We start from the raw sequence: 20,032 nt of genomic DNA, 5'->3' as shown, positions 1-20,032 counted from the left end.
TGTTTGTTCACTGCTGCCTAGGAGAATGTGAGCTTTGGGACACAATGTTTGTCTGCTCCATCCCTAACTCCTAAGTCAGAGCCAGGCCCATAGGGGTGCTCCCATTATTTGCTGAATTAATAAATGAAAGAAAAGAGCAACAGGCATTTACCTCTTTCCCAACAAGCCGATGTTGTTAAGTTTTAAGTGTGTGTTTTAAGTTTTAAGGCAGGCAGGAAAAAGGGATTGTAAGGGGGGCCCGTTTTCCCCCTGTTAGGAGCAAACTCATCTTCTTTCCCTATGGGCTGTCATGAGGCTGGAAGGCTGAACTTCTCTGTTTTTAACTCAATAAGCTCCACCCTGAGAATGCAGTATCCCACAGAGCTGCTTATGAATGTCCCTGAGCCAGCTTTCCAGTAACCAGTAACCTGTCATAATTAGAGTTTCAGTTTCCTAACAGCCTTTCATGGGAGCCTAACCACTATATTGTGAGAAAAATGCAATCCATATGGCAACCAGCTCGAACTTTTGCCCAGTCCACCTTTGTAAGTTGCTGGCTGCATCGCGGAGCTCCTCTCCTTTTGCCCATAGGAAAGCCATGCCTGCGCCTTGTAGGTAAATTAACCTAACCCGCCCTATCCGTGGTCTTCTTGCATCCCATCTCTCCCTGTTCGATTGACCCACTCTTGCAATGGGGACTGAGGGCAAGGACAAGTCTTCACCAAATAACAAATAGAGGGACTATACCATAAACCCACCATTTCTTTAATTCTGGAGAACAGTATTTAGAGTTTGGTTTTATTTTTACTAGACTTAACCTGAAAATGACTGGTCTAACCCTTTAGACCTGTATCAGATTGCGTCTTTACCTTAGTACTTAGAAGTGTGTTCAGAAAAAATGTGATTTCTGGCAACGGAGGTGTGAGAGAGTGTCACCCTGGTTTTAAAGAGGAGCGAACAGAGAGACCATGACTTTCTACGGTTTCACAGAACCACCTGAGTCATGGCCAAGGTTGAGTTCTAAGGGTTGGGGGCCCCTGCAGTTCTCCTCCACCCACAGCTACGGCCCTCCCCACCTGTTCTAGAGGTGAGTCCTGCCTGAGCACCTCTCCGCATGTGAGTTTGTCCACACTCGCTTCTTTACACTTAGCAGTTATCTTCGGAGTTGGAGAAACAGGAGGCTGACAAGATACATTGGTTTCTTTTTCCTTTCCTTTTCCTCTTTCTTTCTTTTTCCCTCCTCCTGCCATTGGTTTTCTTTTACTCAAACTGGGTCCCTCTCGACTTCTTAAACCAATGGTAGACAGTGATAGAATTTCTTTCACAAGAGAGTCTATATTCACCATTCTGGGGTTTTTTGGAGGGGGAGCGATGAAAGGGGAATGTGGGTTCCATATCCCTTTCCTATTTAAAAAAAAATGTCCAGGGTTATGCCTAAATTTCTATTTTTATCAAACTGGAGTTTTTTAGCTGTGTTATCAAGGCGCTATATACCAGGGCTTGAGTCCCTGATTTCATTCTCCCAATGCTTCCGGATGTTCTGCTTGAGACTGTATTACCTGTCTTACCAACCCCTCAGTCTGCTGCTTTCTCAGGAATCTGTAAGCAGCAGACAAGTATTGTCCAAAAGTTAATGCTCCTCCTGTGCCTCTCTCCCCACCCCCACCCCCACCCAGCATGCTGTAAGCCCCGTCAGGATCATCTCTGCTCCCTCCTACCATTAGGCTTGATTTACAAAGTATGCCTTATGTCGGACTTGCCAAACCCTATGCTGATAACCTCAAACTCCTGATCAGGTCCTTAACCCTCCTCCGGGGCTAGGTACTTGGGTTCCACTGGAGTGCAGCTATTAGGAATCTGGAGCCAGACCTCCTGAGTTCAAGTTCCAACTCTGCTACCTACTGCCTGGGTGACTTCAGAAAAGTCCCTTTCATCTGTGCTTCAGCTTGTTCATCTGCAGAAAGGGAATAAAAATGGCTCCTGCTCACATGCAAATTGAAAGCCTGAGTGAATTTCATAGAGCAGTATCTGGCATAGAGGAAGCACTATTTAAATGGTAACTGTTCTGTTTTCATTGGTTGATGCGTCACTGGCTCTGGTGTTACGTGGTGCTGCTATATCTTTCCTCCCTTGGAAGGGAGGTTTCCTCCTCAAACCTAGACCTGGAACACAGCTGCCAGCTGGGTTTCCCCGGGAGTAGGGTATCAATCTTCCTTGGGAACTGGCCCCTCACAGCGACCGCGGGGTCCAGCGCTAGACTTCTGTGCTGTCCCTTCTTGCCCCCGTGTGCCTGGAGTCTGGCCCCCAACTCCTTCCCCCAGGGGAGGTTCAGGCCAGGTGTGCCCCGCTGCTTTGCTTCCTGCTGGCCATGCTCGGAACTAGCATCATCCCTGGTGTCCAGAGAAAGCCCTCTCTTCTCCATTAGCACCCCCAGCCATGCCCCACTCTGTTAGCCATTTCCTTTATGGACAATGGCATCTGCCCCAATCAGTTTCTTTGTTTCTTGGTAGTACAGATGGCCCTCTTTTTTTTTTCAATGGGGAGAATAAGTGGAAGTTGGAAGGAGTCACTACTGGTCTACTCAGGTCTCCTAGAAGAGCTGTGATTGTGGCCCCCACTCTCATACTGGGCGGCAATCTGCTTGTGACATACTGGCCACCGGAAACCCTGCACAGGCACTGGGCATTTACCAGCTGGATCCCCCTCTTCCCTTCCCCCTTTTCCCTCCCTCCCCATAGACTTTCCTTGTGTGTGCTCTTGAAGACCCTTCTCAGAAAGCAAGCCTACTTCCCTGCCCAGTGAGACAAGCTACAAGCTGTTCTCTCTAGGTTCAGGGTCCCCCCCTGGAAGAAGACGGTGCTTGGACCTGAGACCGCATTCATGATTTCTCTCTCTGGTCTTCCTCTTGGGGTTGTTATTGTCAGGGTCATTACTCTCAGGTCGAGCCACATATAATTGTTGCTATTTGACCACTGTATACCCACAGGACGGCCGTTTTGGGCAGTTTGGCCTAACACGTGCTTCCTGGTTGGTTTTTCTGTTCCTGCACTCACACCAGAGGGGTGAGCCTCCTCCCACTTCCCAGCCCTGAACTGAGAGCAGACGGGAGCCGTCAGCCGTCTTCCTTGCCAGAAGACCAAGCAAGTTAATTCTCCTGGGCTGGATGTTGTTTGTAACTCTTAAACATCAAAAACCCGTCTGTTTGTTACCATTTAAGCTGATTTTACAGAGCAGATGTGCTGTCCGTAATGAAGCTTGACAGCAAGGATGCTGGAATCAGTCCTTTTAACACAAGTTGGTTTCTGCTTTCCAGTCTTCACGTATAATGCTGCCAACAAAGAAACCTGTGAACACCACCATGGGCAGTGCTCCCGGCACGCCTTCTGCACCGACTACGCCACCGGCTTTTGCTGCCACTGCCAGTCCAGGTTTTATGGAAATGGGAAGCACTGTCTCCCAGAAGGTAAGGGGTGAGCTCTTGGCCGGGCTGGGAGCCACACTGTGTATATTTTGCTGCTCGCTTGCTTGCGACCGCCACTGTGAGCTCTACATCTGGACCCTGCATTTCCACTGCATGAATCAAAGTCCTGGCAACTCGCAGGTGCTGGATAAGTGTTTGAGAAATGAATCCATTTGGCTCCTTTCCCGACTTGAGGATTAGGCAGAATTCTTTCCTCCTTTTTGCCAGCTCATTAGAGTCCAAGTGGACAGGAGAAGGGCAGGATGGGAGAAAAGAAATTGAAAACAGGTTTGTTTTATAATTAGACGGTTATTCAGTCAGTTACGAGATCATGAGAATGGCCAAAGACTGAGTTTGGGAATTGGGAGAGGAATAATTTTCTGTGCACCCATCACCAACCTGGGCGTTGAAGATCCAAGTTGATGGTATTTGCTCTCTTTCAGGGGCACCTCATCGGGTCAACGGGAAAGTGAGTGGCCACCTCCTCGTGGGCCATACACCCGTGCAATTCACAGACGTGGACCTGCACGCTTACATCGTGGGTAATGACGGCAGAGCCTACACGGCCATCAGCCACATCCCTCAGCCTGCCGCCCAAGCCCTTCTCCCGCTCATACCGATCGGAGGCCTATTTGGCTGGCTCTTTGCTTTACAAAAACCTGGCTGGGAGAACGGCTTCAGCTTCACAGGTGAGTAGGAGAGGCCTTTGATGGGGCTGCTGGTCACCAGCCATTGTGCTCTGGTCTGAGTGAGGATTGGTTTGTTTTGCGTTCCAGAACCTCAGGTGTCTTGTTTTCTGTGAGGAAATAGTTGGAAACGGTTTGGTCTTCCACACGTTCTTCCGCGTTCTCCTGAGAAATAGGATGGCTCTCTTTGGAACATGTAGGTCCTCTCACCTAAACTGGTTGAAGCTTGTTTGTCAGGCTTTGTTTGCTTGAGTTGTTAGGCTCAGATCTGTCCAACGACTGATGCATAAGAGGTGATTAGAGGGCATCTGGAGAGGGGTTTCCTTCGTGAGTAAACGTCCTTCCTCCTCTCAGCTCCACCACTCTGACCAATAATGGTGCAGACCAGTGCTTCTCAGACTCTAACCTGCACACAGAGGGCCTGCAGCCCTTGTGAAAAGATGGAATTCTAGCTCTGTGGGCCCCGGGGTGGGGTCTGTGCTTCTGGTTTCCCAGGAAGCTCCCCGGAGATGCCCATGCGGGCCTAAGGAAACACCCTTTGATAGCAGGGGCGTAGAGGATACTTTGGGGCTCCTTCCTTCCTACCTGAAAAGGCTTATTTCCTCCTGGATGTGTCTTCATCTCTGAGAACGTACTGAGAGAAAAGTTCTTCTCCCACCTCCAGCTACAGACTCCAGAGCTGTTTGGAGGATCTTGATTTTCCTCGAGTTTTGAGTAAAACAATCATCATCTGAGTAGCTTAGTAAAAGTATGTGCCAAATATTGTATGAGATTTCATATACTAAAATATATTCATCATTTATCTGACATCGAAATTTAACTGGGGGTCCTAAGTTCTTTGTGCTTGTTTGTTTTTCAAATGTGGCAGCCTTACAAAGAGAAAGGTCAAGATGTTCCTAGTAGCTTCTCACAGAAAACAAGCTGTTAGAAGGAGAAGCGGTATGAAACGAGGCAGGATGAAACCACTGTTAAATAGAAAATTTGGGGAACCGTTGAAATCAGCAGCTGAGATCGTACCTGGTCTTGAAACCAGACACTCTTCTTAGGCGCCATCTCCGACAGCAGTAGAAATTCAGAAGCGTGCATGGTTAGTTATTGCTGGAAGAGGCTACAGCTCATCCTGACTCTGTGCTGAATTCTTTCTTCTTCCCCAGGTGCTTCCTTTACACATGAGATAGAAGTTACTTTCTACCCAGGAGAAGAGAGGGTTCGAATCACTCAGACTGCTGAGGGACTTGACCCGGAGAACTATCTGAGCATTAAGACCGACATTCAAGGCCAGTTGCCTTACATCCCAGCGAATTTCACTGTCCACATAGCTCCCTACAAGGAGATTTACCACTACTCAGACTCGGGTATGTATCACCAGTTGTGACCGTATAGCATGGGGATAGTAGGAAATGTACAGGACAGTTGTCAGGATGATGAGTTATTACATGGAATGTCCTTAGGACAGCGTGTGGTTCATAAAAGGAGGCCCATATCCTTCTAATTACTCTTATCAAATACACAGTGTAAGTGAGAAGTGTTGGCTACCCAGATGAATACCAGCATCCATCCCGGGACTAAGGTAATGCCGGTGATAAGGTCAGCTACAGCGACCTTACCTCTGGGGGTGGGGCTTGTCTAAGTACATATGTTTCTAACCATCTGGGCCATAGGAAAATAGGGATTTTTGGAATTTTTACTCATCCTGTACCCTTGTTTCAGCCTGTTTGAAGATGAGATGCCTCACAGTGTTGTAAACAAATGCTAGATTCAGAGTCAGAGGATAGACATTCATATCACGGATCTGTAGTTGAAAATATACAGGGATAAGGTCCCTGACCATCAAAGAGCCCATTTTCTCCTCTTCTGAATGAGCACAAGAGTATCTCTTCTCCTTGCCTTCTGTGGTTGATACATGTCAGTCCTGATGAGTTCTAGAAAACCAGCTCTGGATGCAAGATGCTGGCTTAGGCCTGGTTGCTGTCCTGCAGCAGAACAGTCTGCTTTGAGCGGTGCCTTTCCTCCTGTGATGTGAGAGTTGGAAGCTGGGCAGGAGAGGAAGGGAGGAGAACGGGACAGTGGAGACCCGGACAGTGAACAGAACAGCTGACGGCCGGAGCACTGGCCTGGGCTTCCAACTCCACCCAGACTGAGAGAAACAACCCCTTCCTTTGCCCAGAACCCTTCGGACTTAAGTGCAGAGTGTTGGGAGCAGTCACGCCTGTGTCATCTAGAGTGTGGACCGATTGAAAACGTGAAGTATGGAGTCAGGCTGACTTGTGTTCCTGGTCCAGCTCTATCACACATTAGCCTCTTGTCTTAGGCTACTTCCCGACCTCTGTACGGCTCCCTCTACATGGTCACAGAGCCCACCTCGTTGGTATGAGGCTTGAACAAGGCCATGCTTTAGAGCGCTTGGCGTGGCTGGCGTGTAGTAGCAGAATTAATTCCTTGCTAATAATGACAGGAATGACAACACTTTGGCTTTGCATCTGCTCAGATTCCTGGAATTGCCTCACAGGTTTTCCATATAAACTCGGAAATTTCCCAAAGGAGCGTGCTCTAGGCATTAGATGAAAAACTCTACAGGAAAAAAAATCTCGGGTCGTGGTCCCGGAGTCTTGGGATGGAGCCCCACATCGGGCTCTCTGCTCAGCGGGGAGCCTACTTCCCCCTCTTTCTCTCTGCCTGCCTCTCTGCCTACTTGTGATCTCTCTCTCTGTCAAATAAATAAATGAAATCTTAAAAAAAAATTTGGAAACAAGTTCATAAAAAACAAACAAACAAACAAACAAACAAAAACCAAAACAAAAAAAAACACTTACCAGTTGGGCTGACTAATATCTTTTGCAGCTGTGACCTCCACAAGTTCCAGAGACTACTCGCTCACCTCTGGTGCCATCAACCAAACACGGTCCTACCGCATCTACCAGAACATCACTTATGAGGCCTGCAGACACGCCCCCAGACACCTGGCCGTCCCCGCCACCCAGCAGCTGAACGTGGACCGGGTCTTTACCTTGTACACAGATGAAGAAAGGGTGCTTAGATTCGCTGTGACCAATCAGATTGGCCCAGTTGAAGGTATGTTTCCTTCTGTTGTTCTGGGCAAAAATGGAATCTAACATTTCTTTGCTTTTGAGGCACCTCAGAATGATTCACAGAGGTTCCAAAGGGTTACTGAGTGCCAAGCTCTGTGAGGTGCAGAAGGTAAGATGAATAAAGTAGGGGTCTCGTCGTGGAGGTGGAGACAGAGGTAGAAATGGAACTTTTAGAACAGTGTCCCTGCCAAATGAATTAGAGTACAACATGTGAAGCTGGTCTGTAGTCAAACACCATATGTGTGCCGGTCTGTGGTGGGGAGACACCTGTGAACCAGGTGAGGCCAAGTCAGGAGGGAAAATGATGCTGACGAGTATTTGTTACAGTTGTCATGAGAACAAGTTACTAGGAGCCTAGTCTGGAGGTTTAGGGAAGAGGTCACTGGAAAGTGACATTTTAGCTAGAATTTAGAGGAGACAGATTTCACCAAGTCAAGGTAAGACAGAGCCAAAAGAGAGAGAGAGATAGAGCGAGCCAGTGCCTGGGAAAACAAAACGAACTGCATGTAAGAAAAACCCAAGTTAACATCGTGCTCGAGGAGGAGAGATTGGATGCTTTTCCTCAAAGATCAGGAATAAGACAAGGACATGCGCTCTTGCCACTTCCGCTCAGCACTGGATTGGAAGTTTTAGCCCAGGGAAATTAGGCAAGACAATAAAAGGCATCCAGACTGGAGAGGAAGAGGTAAAATTATCTCTGTTCCCCTGTGATGCAATCTTATACATAGCAAATCTAATTCATTAAACTGTTAGAACTAGTAAGATCAGCAAGGTTGCAGGCTATGGGTTTTGTATATTGCTCTTGTATTTCTATACAGTAACAATGAGCAAACTGAACAGGAAATTTTAAACGATTCTGGTCCCAAAAGTGTTTTGGAATAAAAAAAAATTCTAAGTATGGTACTTTTCCATTAAAACCTGTAAAGCATTTTTTGGAAAAAAACAAAAACAAAAACTAAGGCCTAAATAAAAAGAAAATAAGAAGACCGAATTCCATATTTATGAATCAGAAGACTTAGTATTAACATGGCAAGCCTTCCTAAATTGACCTATAGATTCAGCACAATCCTATTAGCTGGCTTTTTGGCAAAAACTGAGAAAATGATCCTAAAATTTAAGGAACCCAGAATAGCCAAAACAATACTGAAAAAGAACAAATTTGGAGGAATTCCACTTCCTAATTTCAAAACTTAGAGTAATGAAGGCCATGCAGTCCTAGCATAAGAATGGATCTACAGATCAATGGCATAGAATTGAGAATCCATAAATAAACACATTTACCATCTGTTGGTTTTTGACAAAGTTGCCAAAACAGTTCAGTGAGGAGAGTAGGTTTTTTTGTTTTTGTTTTTGTTTTTAACACCTGGTTCTGGAACAGCTGGATAAGCCAAAGAATGACGATGGACCCCTATCTCATACGCTATACAAAAAGTAACCAAAAATGGGTCAAAGATGTTAATGTAATTTAGCTAAAATTTTAGAAAAAAATATAGGGATGAATTTTTGTGATTCTATATTTGGCAATGGCCTCTTTAGAGAGGATACCAAAAGGATAAGCAATGAAGGAAAACATTGGGTGTCACCAAAATTAAAAATTTTGTGCTTTGGAGGGTATTAATCAACAAAGTGAACATACAACACACAGAATGGGATAAAAATATTTGAAAATCTCACTTTTTTGGTAAAGATTTTATTTGAGAGAGTGAGCGCCAGCAGAGGGGTAAAGTGCAGAGGGAGAGAGAGAAGCAAGCTCCCTGCTGAGCTGGGAGCCTGACACAAGACCTGATCCCAGGACCCCAGGATCATTACCTGAGCAGACACTTAACCAACTGAGCCACCCAGGTGCCCCTGAAAATCCTTTATTTAATAAGAGACTTGTATCTAGAATATATGAAGAAGTCTTACAACACAATAAGAAAAAATTTGGATAAAACATTTGTCAGCAGATACACAAACACCCAAAGCATGTGAAAAGATGCTCGGTATCATTAGTCATCAAGAAAATGCAAACACTATCAAAACCAAAATGATGCTACTTTACATGAATGTGGATAGCTGTAATAAAAAACAGATAATAACAAGTATTGGAGAAGATGTGGAAAAAATGAAACCCTCAATCACTATTGGTGGGACTACAAAATGGTATGCCTCCTGTGGAAAACAGTCCGGCAGTTTCTCAAAGTTAAACTCAGAGTTACCCCTTGAGCAGTTCTACTCCTAGCTATATAACCAAGAGAAATGAAAGTTTATGTCCCCACAAAAACTTGTCCACAAATGTTCATGGCAGCATTATTCAGAATGGCTAAAATGTAGAAACAACCCAAATGTCCATCAATTGATAAATGGATTTTTTAAAATTTAAATTTAAATTTTTTAAAAATTTTCAGCATAACAGTATTCATTATTTTTTCACCACACCCAGTGCTCCATGCAATCCGTTCCGTGCCCTCTATAATACCTACCACCTGGTACCCCAACCTCCCCCCCACCGCCACTTCAAACCCCTCAGATTGTTTTTCAGAGTCCATAGTCTCTCATGGTTCACCTCCTCTTCCAGTTTCCCCCAACTCCCTTCTCCTCTCTAACTCCCCTTGTCCTCCATGCTATTTGTTATGCTCCACAAATAAGTGAAACCATATGATAATTGACTCTCCCTGCTTGACTTATTTCACTCAGCATAATCTCTTCCAGTCCCATCCCTGTTGCTACAAAAGCTGGGTATTCATCCTTTCTGATGGAGGCATAATACTCCATAGTGTATATGGACCACATCTTCTTTATCCATTTGTCCGTTGAAGGGCATCTTGGTTCTTTCCACAGTTTGGCGACCATGGCCATTGCTGCTATAAACATTGGGGTACAGATGGCCCTTCTTTTCACTACATCTGTATCTTTGGGGTAGATACCCAGGAGTGCAATTGCAGGGTCATAGGGAAGTTCTATTTTTAATTTCTTGAGGATTTTTTAAAAGATTTTATTTATTTGACACAGAGAGAGCACAAGCAGGGGGTGAAGCAGAGGGAGGGAGAAGCAGGCTCCCTGCAGAGCAGGGGAAGCCCGATATGGGACTCAAACCCAGGTCTTCGGGATCATGACCCGAGCTGAAGGCAGTGGCTTAACCCACTGAGCCACCCAGGCGCCCCAGTGAATGGATTTTTAAAATGTCCTATAACCATACAGCAGAATATTATCAACACATAAAAAGGAATGAAATACTGATAGGAATGAATTTTGAAAATTTCCTGAGTGAAGGTAACTAGTCACCAAGGACGACATACTGCTTGGTTCTATTTAAGGAAATATCCAAAAGAGGCAAATGCACAAAGACAGTGGTTAGTAGTTGCCTCAGGCTGGGGAATAATAGGATAAGGAGTGGATAGCCAAAGGGTACAAGTTTCTTTTGTGGGGGATTAAAATGTTTTAAAATTGATAGGGGTGATGGTTGTGTCACTGTAGATATACTAAAAAACATCAAATTTTGTACTTTAGATGTGTGAATTATATGGTTTGTGAGTTCTATCCTAACTGGGAAAAAAAAAATTAGTTGTAGGGGGAAAAGAAAACACCTAAAGCAGTATTTCTCAAACTTCAGTTAGAATCAACCATACCTGTGAAGTTCGATAAATAGGATGGTAAAAATGTTCTAGGCTTATGAAGCATTAAGGACGTGAGGAACCTGAAACACATATTGCTAAGTGAAAGATGTCAATCTGAAAAAGCTACCTCAGTGTTGTTCGAACTACAGGTGACCCTTAAACAACACGTCTGAACTGAGCATGTTACTTCTATGTGGATTTTTTTCAATATAGTACTGAAAATGTATTTTCTTATGATTTTCTTAACATTTCTTTAGCTTACTTGATTATAAGACTATATGCATGTAATGCACAAAATATGTATTATTGGGAAGGCTTTTGGTCAACAATGTACTATTGGTTTGGGGGGAGTCCAGAGTTACTTAGATTTTCAGCTACGCACGGGGTCAGCACGCTTAATCTCCACATTGTTCAAGGGTCAACTGTATGGAACATTCTAGGAAAAGTGAAACTACAGAGAATAAAAAGATCCGTGGTTGCCAGGAGTTCAGGGGGAGGGAGGTAAGGGTGAATGGGGGAGAGCGTGGGATTTTTAGGACAGTGAAGCTATTCTGCATACTGCTGGAATGGTAGACACGTGTCTTTATACATCTGCCCGAACCTATACAACTGCGTAACACAAAGAGTGAGCCTTAACATAAACTAGAAACTTTATGTAAAAATATATCCATATTGGTTTATCAGTTGTAAAGGTACCACACTAATACAAGAAGCTAATGAACTTCAAATTGGAGGAAGGGGAGGGTATGGAACCTTTACTTTCTGCTCAGTTTTTCTGTAAACCTCCAACTGGTTTTTAAAAACAAAGATTAAAAAAAAAAATGTTTAGGCGAGCTAGAAGATGAGCCTGCAAAGTCCAAGAACCCTAGCAGGGAGGAAGTTATCAGATGAAGGGGATTTATTAATTTATTTATGTATTTATATTTAATTTTTTGAGAGCGAGAACATGAACAAAGGGAGAGTGAGAGGGAGAGCAGACTCTCAGCTGAGTAGGGAGCCCGATGGTGGGACTCGATCCCAGGACCCTGAGATCATGACCTGAGCTGAAGGCAGACGCTTAATTGACTGAGCCATCCAGGTGCTCACAAGGGATGTTTTAATTCTGAAAGCCAGTAGCTAGTGCTTCTCCCTAGAATGTGAGGGCACAGGAGGAGAAAAGAGAGGGTCTCCCACATGTGGTTCCATATTGATACAGTTGAGGCCCACATTGGTGCCTCTGAGAGGTGATTCTAGGACTCAGCATGGGAGAGGAGGGCTCCAGAAGCCTCCTCCTGCTCAGGTTTCGGTCACTTCAGCAATGTGGTACCGAGATTAAGGCCAGAGGCCTGGACTCTTCAGGGACACAGGGATGACTTGAAATATGAATCTGAGCTTGCTGGTGCGGGGTGGGTGGTGGTTTGGTTTCAGGAAACTTGCTTGGGGTCCAGGCATTGGGTGCCCAAGGATTATAAGGTATTGAATTAATGGCATGAAAGTGTCAGTTGGTTTTAAAGAAAAATACCTTGGAAGAAGGAAAAAGATTATTGCCTCTTTCTCAAGAAAAGACTTGAACAAAAACAACCAAGGAAAACCTTCTGCCCTTCACTGAGTGTGAGGAGTCTGATGTGTGAAATCAAAGGTTAGTGAAGAAGCCTCCTCGGGCCAAGGAATCCCACTCTGATTCTAGAATCATGTAGGGAAAAGATAAATCTCTGGATGTATTTTTCCTGGAGACTGACCAGATAGGAGTAACAGAAAGCATGCCAGCAAACTGGTAGGTACAAAGCTGCTAATTTGTCTTTAGAACTTTATGTGATTTTCCTTTCCATGCAAGTCAGATCCTAACACTAGCAAAGGATAGCTTTCTTGGTGCCCACTCCTGTTCTGAGTACTTTCATGACCTAGCTCTTTTAGTCACACACAACCCCTCATCGAGTAGGGGGATCATCATCCCCCATTTTATAAAGACTGAAGTATAGACATAAAGTAATTTGCCTAGTCATAGCTATAAAGTGGCCAGCTGGAACCCAGTCCCGGGCACCAGCTCCAGAACCCACTCCATCCCCTTGCCTGGCACTGCTTTCCCACATGGACTCTGCTGGCCCAGGACAGCCTCAAAACTTGGGCCGAATTTCAAGAGGGAATGTGTGTTTTATTTAACCCTGTGGGTTTTGTACCCTGTTGCATTCACCCCTATAGAAAATTGCAGTACGGTTTATGCTTCCTGAACAGGAGAAAAACGGGTGTGTGGGGGGGCAAACGACAAAATGAAACTTCCCCCCCTTACCCCTGCACCTCTCTCCCCCACCCTCCACGCAAAGCAGTGTCATCTTGAGGGTTTCCCTCTTTCCAGGGGGAGTGACGGTCAGGCTGGGACATCTGGGACACAGCATGGCCTCCCCACTGATGGGGGCACTCGTGGTTTCCCAGGGCTGGGGAGGCCGCGCTGTTGGGTCTGTATCTGCCCCTTGAGGCATCAGAGCCTGGGGCCTGGCTGGCTCCCCAGCTGCGGCCCCCACACCTCGCCAAGTGTTTGCACTTCAGCTGTGGGTCGGCGGTCTCTCCTGGGCTTCTAGAATGGGACACCCTTGTGCCCACTTCAGGGCTCCTTCTGGCGAGTTGAGGAGACTGGGCCAAGGGCCACGTGGGGAAGTGGAACAGATTGTCCCTTAAAGGAAAACCATTCTTTTTCCTCTTGATTAAATGAGTAAATTAGTTCCAGATCTCCTGGCAGGGAGTCAAGCTGTTGGAGAGGGCGAGGGTGAAATCGAACTCGTCGTGAGGAGGTTGCCGTTGTCCTTGCTGTAAGAGGAAAAATCCAACACGCTGTAGAGAAGGCACAGCCATGTGGCTTTAGTATATTTTTAAAGATTTTATTTATTTATTTGATAGAGATCGCAAGCAGGCAGATTGGCAGGCAGAGGGAGAGAGAGAAGTAGGCTCCACTGAGCAGGGAGCCTGATGCAGGTCTCGATCACAGGATCCTGGAACCATGAGCTGAGCTGAAGGCAGTCACTTAACTCACTGAGCCACCCAGGCACCCCAGAAATGTATTTCTAAAACAAGGGTTTTGGAAGCCAAATTCCGTGAACAGAGCCTGTGCCCAGAAGGGTTTAATGTTCAGCTGCTGTCCTCCTGAGACTCTTAATTTTGGAGCAAGAGGCTTCCCAATCTTCGTCCTGCACTGGGCTCTGTGAATTATGTGGCCCATCCTGTCAGTGACATATATTTTCAATCAGTGTCCTGTAATTATGGACCCCTTTTGGCCTCAGTTTCAGGTGGGCCGGGGTATCCCGTCCAGTTTGGAAAGTCCACCTCTGCACTGCAGGTTTTGCGTGCCCGGCCGGGTGGTCTGCTCTCGACATCTCTGCACGCTTACTCATCTTTGCCCGAATGTGCTGCCGTGTAAATCAGATGCTGGAAAGTGCTGAGCAAGGAGGTCGGGCGTTCGTGTGTACAAACAAACACATGCCAGAGCTCCCTTCCTGCTTTGGCTGGGTAGGCCTGGCATTTTATACAGAATCTTCTCCTAAAATGGAGAAGTCAGTATTGTCTTGCATCAGGCCTTCAGTGAGGACACGACCTTACTGTTCTTAGCTCTAACCGTGCTGGGGACTGTCTCAGGGACTTGGTCTGTACTGCCCTGTAACTCCAGCCTTGTGCTTCCATCCTGTCCACAAGGAAATGCAGAGGGAAGAACGGGGAACACACAAGGGTGTCTGTTTGCTATGCGAAGCTAGGCTCACGGTGACCTACTGAAGTTCGTCAAGTTTAAAAAGTGCCAGAGCCATTTGTTGGTCTTTTTTTCTTGGCAAAGATTCTGTAACCTACTCCAGCCAGCATCACCGAGGCAATCCAAGAATAAGCCGGTGGCCCTCCTTTATTTCTTTTTAGGCCACAATATGGGAATAAGAATATTCCCCTGCAAGAACACACGGTGTGGGTTTTTTCCTAAAGCAACGGGAGGAATTTACCAGAATGCAAAGAGGTCCCTTTGGAGACTCAGCCAAGGCATCCCAGTTAATAGCAGACTAACACAGAATATTGGAAGAGTCCATGGGGGCAGTGGGGCAAGTGGTGCTGGACCTCCTGAAAGACGGGGTGGGGGGAATCTGGTCTGGGGCATGTGATAGCAGCAAGCCCTTGGGTCTAGACTAGGAGTTACTTGGAAAAGGCCCAACTGCCTGAGGTAAGAGGGGTGAGGAGATGTGGGTGAGCTAGAGAGAAATGAGAGGGAATCCAGGAGAAAGTGATACTAGGAAGTTAAAGTACATGGCAATGTCACCATGTCTACTGATGCCAAGATGCTGGTCTGTGGTGCTGTGAGAGCAGCTGAGAGCGAGGTAGGGCTTGGGGTCTGCTGAGCTGGCTGTCAAGATAGGGACCGGGGCACAGGCAGAAATCCAAGGCAGAAGCTCAAGTTATCACAGACAAAGCCCCATTGGTAGCCAGGATGGCTTGACATGAAGCCTGGGAGGTTTGGGTAAAGCTCCTGAAATCTTTTAGATCTAAGATCAGAATTAATTCTAGGGACTGAGACAAAGCTGAAACCAAGTGAGGATGAGCAGGGGTCCCACTGAGGAGGAAGGAGGAACGTCATCCCTGGGAACTGGGTAGGCCTGTCCACAGTGGTGGGGGGGTGCAGGAGGGGAAGAGGGAGGATTGTCTTTTACATATATTATGTCAGGCTTTCTTTATTTTCTTCAGTTGTAGCAGATTTTTAAGTATTATCTTTATTTCTTTATTTCTATTTTACACCCGAGGAATCAGAGGAGTGAATGGAAGTGCCCAGAGTTAACGGATTCATTGTGTCTGGGGTTCTTTCCCACATTATCTCTGTGCCCTTGGTTTAGCTAACTTTATGAAGTTTCTTTGGTGGTGGCTTAGCAAAGTGGTGGCAAGCACGGAGAGCCTGGCTTTTTATCCCTGCTCCAGCTGCTTCTGACTGTGTGACCTTTGCCAGGTTACATGGCCTCTCTGTGCTGTAGTAAAAATGAAGATATTAATACCTGCCTCACAGTGTAGTCAAGAAGATTTAAAGGGGGGGGGGCGCCTGGGTGGCTCAGTGGGTTAAGCCACTGCCTTCGGCTCAGGTCATGATCTCAGAGTCCTGGGATCGAGCCCCGCATGGGGCTCTCTGCTCAGCGGGGAGCCTGCTTCCTCCTCTCTCTCTGCCTGCCTCTCTGCCTGCTTGTGATCTCCGTCTGTCAAATAAATAAATAAAATCTTTAAAAAGAAAAAAAAAGAAGAAGATTTAAAGGGATGGCATATGTAAAGGTTTTAGAACAGTGCCTGGCAAATAAGTTTACAATGAGCATTACTATTGTGTTCTATCCAGAAACAAAACTCTCTAGGGAACGTTTCAGATATTGAGCATTTCTCTACCTAGTGAATGGATGGGTCTGTGGCCAGGTTAATCCTATTAAGTAATACCGCAAAAATCATTCTTCTTTAGTCTTCCCAATCTTAAAAAAGCAAGGTTTACCCAGTTATTAAATTTTGACTTAGGAATTAGTGAATTTTAGTGAGAGACTGCCCAGTGTCGAGGCAGAAATTTGGGGTATGAGCTCTTGCTGTACCACTTCTTGGCTTTGTGAGCTGGGGCAATTTTTCTGATGTCTCTCACCTCTCTGCAAAAATTACCGATTGGGGGGGATGATCGCCCCTCACAAAGTCATCCTGAGAATCACACGAGGTGATCCAGTGAGAGCGCTTTACAATAAAATTATGCCGTGTATTGGGATGTTTTTATTCCCCGGACACAAGCCTACTGTAAGCAAGAAAAGGTTAGTTGTCTGTAGGGTAGGCCATTCTTGAATTTAATACTGCAACTTAAATAATCCAGCTCAGCTTGGGGTATTAGTATTTTAGCAAGGTCTCCAGGTGGCCCCCCACAAAGAGAGGAGTATGCGGTCGATCCTGAGGAGTCCTTGATCTCCTGACCATGCCGTTCTCTTTATAACAACCACATTGTGCTTGTGTGATCTGTTTCCTCTCTACCCATGCAGGGGACTCAGACCCCATCCTCGTGAATCCTTGCTACGACGGGAGACACACATGTGACATGAGGGCTCAGTGCCATCCAGGGGCAGGGGTAGACTACACCTGCGAGTGTGCCTCTGGGTACCAGGGAGATGGACGCAACTGTGTGGGTAAGTTGTGTGGGCTCTGTCTGTTCTCGGGCTTCTCCAGCTCTGTGTTACCAAAGCCTGGCGTGTCTGTTTAAGGGTCTTCGCTGATGCACCAGACACGTTTAGCAGCTGTTAACCTAAATCTCTTATTTCAACACTAAAGCATATTCTAGTTAGAGTTGAGAGGATAGTTGGGAGGTGGGTATTTGAGGCTGGGACTGGGAAAAGGAGACACGTATTGCAATTCCTGCATATTTTGAGCTCTCAAGTTTGGTCATTTTAACCCTGTAGCAAGTGTTTCTTATATTTACTAAAACGTATGTTTTCTGGTTATCTTTAGGTTTCAAACCTTATGTTCCTTTCACCCATGAAAGGCCTTTTCCCCACAAGCTATAGAAATTCCTTTACATTTCTGAAAGAAGAATTGTTAGTGTGTTTTTCTTTTAAATGTTGAGTGGGTTTTATTTTTTACTGTTCAGAGACTTCTCAGAATATTCAATTATTTTCCCTGTGACTTAACTTGAATGACTTCAAATAAAGATTATAACCTACAGCATGCATTCATGTTTGATGCTTAGAAATACTACATTTTGACTACCCTCCCCCCCCCCCCAAGACACACTAATTTATTTGTTCTGTTGGCACTTCATGGCAGTGAGAAAACATTGGGTTTTTAGACCTGCCCACTTGGGGAACCTTTGATTTAAGCAGTACTCTTCTGTCCTTATTTCTTCTTAGATGTAAATGAGTGTGCAACTGGCTTCCATCGCTGTGGCCCCAACTCCGTGTGTATCAACTTGCTGGGAAGCTATAGGTGTGAATGCCGGAGTGGTTATGAGTTCGCAGATGACGGGCACACTTGCACCTGTGAGTGCTAGGACGCTATCTCTTTGGCCAATATGGCGCTGAACCTTGCTCTTTGATTCTTTAGTGTTTCTTCTCCGACCTACAGGAGTTCTTCCATATGGATTTAGAACACAGTTTACTTTGAAATCATCCAAAGCTATGGATCAGTTCAGCCCTGTGTTGTTGTTTTTCCCTAAATAGATACTTTGGTATTGAGTTACTAGAAGATGTTCATCCAGTTGGGATTCCCATTTGTCTTGGTATTTGGCCCAATCATGTAACTAGAATCTGAACCTCTAATACCACCAATTCTAGATAGAAGTAAAATAGTTCTCAAATTTAAATGGAACGGATTAGAATTCAAAGATGCTTGTTCCATGTGCCCAGCTATAGATCTCCCTCTGTAATAAATCGAATCTTTCTAGGGTAAAGAAAAAGAAATCTTTGGATCTAAAAGTAGATTCAAAATAACTAGGATTCCAGATTCATCCCATTGGTAGAGCCAGAGGATGATAGAGAAAATACACTTTTTAACCCAGTGGGATGGAAAAGTAACCATGATCATAGAAACTGTGTGTGTGTAACTCTGGTGAGTTACAAACTTTAATCAAGGGCTATTTTAATGACTGACCTCATACCTAGTGTTTTAACCACAAACCCAGAGTAGTGCTTCTCAAACTTAAAGAAGCCTACAGATTATCTTGGGGTCTTGTTCAAAGTCAGATTCTGATTTGCTGGTTCTGGGATGTAAGCCCTCAGATGTCCTGATACTATTGGTGTGGGGATCACACTGTGAGGGTCAAGTCTCACTCATTCGCAGGTCTGAACTCTTGGATGTTCTTGCCTTCTTCTCTTTTCAGTGATCAGTCCCCCTCCCAACCCCTGTGAGGATGGCAGTCATTCCTGTGCCCCCGCTGGCCAGGCTCGGTGCATTTCCCATGGAGGCAGCACGTTCAGCTGCGCCTGCCTTCCTGGTTACACAGGCAACGGGCACCAGTGTACTGGTGAGTACCTGTGGGTTGTCAGCCTCAGTGACTCTAGACAGTCACCGTGGATGCAACATCCACACATTGCTGGAACCCTTCTCAAAAAGGTCTCTTCCTCAACTCACACAGCCTTGGTATTGTTTGAAGGGCAAGAGAAAAGCTGTCCTTTGAGTCAGAAAGCAGAGCCAAGGGTGTTTTCCCTTGGACTAGATTGTTGAGCACATATGGCTGTCCTGGAGCGCTAGGAAGCCACCACCAGCTTGTAACCTCCTGTTCCTGGGAGCTAGTGTAGGCTGCAGGAACTTTGGGAAAACCCACTCACCTGTCCGGAAGTCTCCATCCTTTAGTGTCTTTGGTTAATGGCTTAATCTGGCACTTCAGTCAGGCCTGACTTTTAGTTGCTATTCCACTGGCTGAAGTGGTATTTTAAGCAGTCTCTAAACATACATGCAATGCTTTCCCTCTAATTTTTTCCCACCCTCTTCTCTCCCTGGTGGGAGGGGGGAGGAGGAAAGAGTGAAAGAACTCGACCATTATAAAAGAGTAGGAATGCATATCTAAGCACTTACAACTTTTTTCCCAGAAATCTAAAGACATTTAAGATGGTTAAGGCTTGATATAAATCACTAACCTGAAATGCAGGACTAACTTAAAATTTAAATTGGTTAGCTAATAATAATGATGCATGAGGTTGTTACTAAACTAGGTATAATTTTTTTATAAACTAGGTATAATTTTCTGGGTATAAATGTCCGTGAAACCGGGATTAATAGTACTTTGATATAGAGATTATTCAGCAAATCTACATAATCCGTTAAAGGTTTTCAGAATGTATCCAGTGACGTGATGGAATTGAAACTCGATTTCATGCTGTCAGTAAAATGAGACACTGGGAGCAAGAGAATGGTGGGGAAAGGGTCTGGGGATAAACCTGGGGCACAGACTTTCCCCCTTTCTTCAAATCGCTGCTTGCATTGGCCAGGCCACCGTACACCTGGGTACCCTGAGCTGATTTGCTGGAACAGCTGTGTAACTTCCGGGAGCTTTACAGCTGCTTAAATACCATCTCTCCCCCCTCCCCCACCCCTGTCCTTACCAGATGTTTGCTTCTCATCCTCCTCCCATTCCTCTTCCCTTCAGTTTTCAGTGGAGGGGCTGCCTGAACCAGCAGACGGAAGCCATATGTTACGGACAGAACAAACGTGTCGGGCAGCACAGCCATTCTCTCCCTCCCAGATATGATGGGCCATTCAGTATTATCTGAATTGGCTCTTTAATGT

At 45.5% G+C, this 20,032-nt stretch overlaps 1 protein-coding gene across 4 annotated transcripts in view; it reads left to right on the top strand.

The window, feature by feature from the left end:
• The window catches only part of NID2 (nidogen 2), a 61,795-nt gene that overhangs the window by 23,461 nt on the left and 18,302 nt on the right, over positions 1-20,032 (top strand). For all 4 annotated transcript variants that reach the window (XM_045069424.1, XM_004738783.3, XM_045069431.1 and 1 more), the window contains exons 5-11: positions 3,293-3,442; positions 3,883-4,128; positions 5,280-5,480; positions 6,967-7,197; positions 16,798-16,941; positions 17,659-17,787; positions 18,627-18,770. In XM_045069424.1, the coding sequence (XP_044925359.1) occupies positions 3,293-3,442; positions 3,883-4,128; positions 5,280-5,480; positions 6,967-7,197; positions 16,798-16,941; positions 17,659-17,787; positions 18,627-18,770 (1,245 nt within the window). The remainder of the gene's footprint in view (positions 1-3,292; positions 3,443-3,882; positions 4,129-5,279; positions 5,481-6,966; positions 7,198-16,797; positions 16,942-17,658; positions 17,788-18,626; positions 18,771-20,032) is intronic.

The sequence above is a fragment of the Mustela putorius genome, unplaced genomic scaffold (assembly GCF_011764305.1).
Source record: "Mustela putorius furo isolate JIRA1106 unplaced genomic scaffold, ASM1176430v1.1 tig00000129_pilon_pilon_pilon, whole genome shotgun sequence".
NCBI lineage: Eukaryota > Metazoa > Chordata > Mammalia > Carnivora > Mustelidae > Mustela > Mustela putorius.
This window is presented reverse-complemented; position numbering and strand designations above follow the sequence as displayed.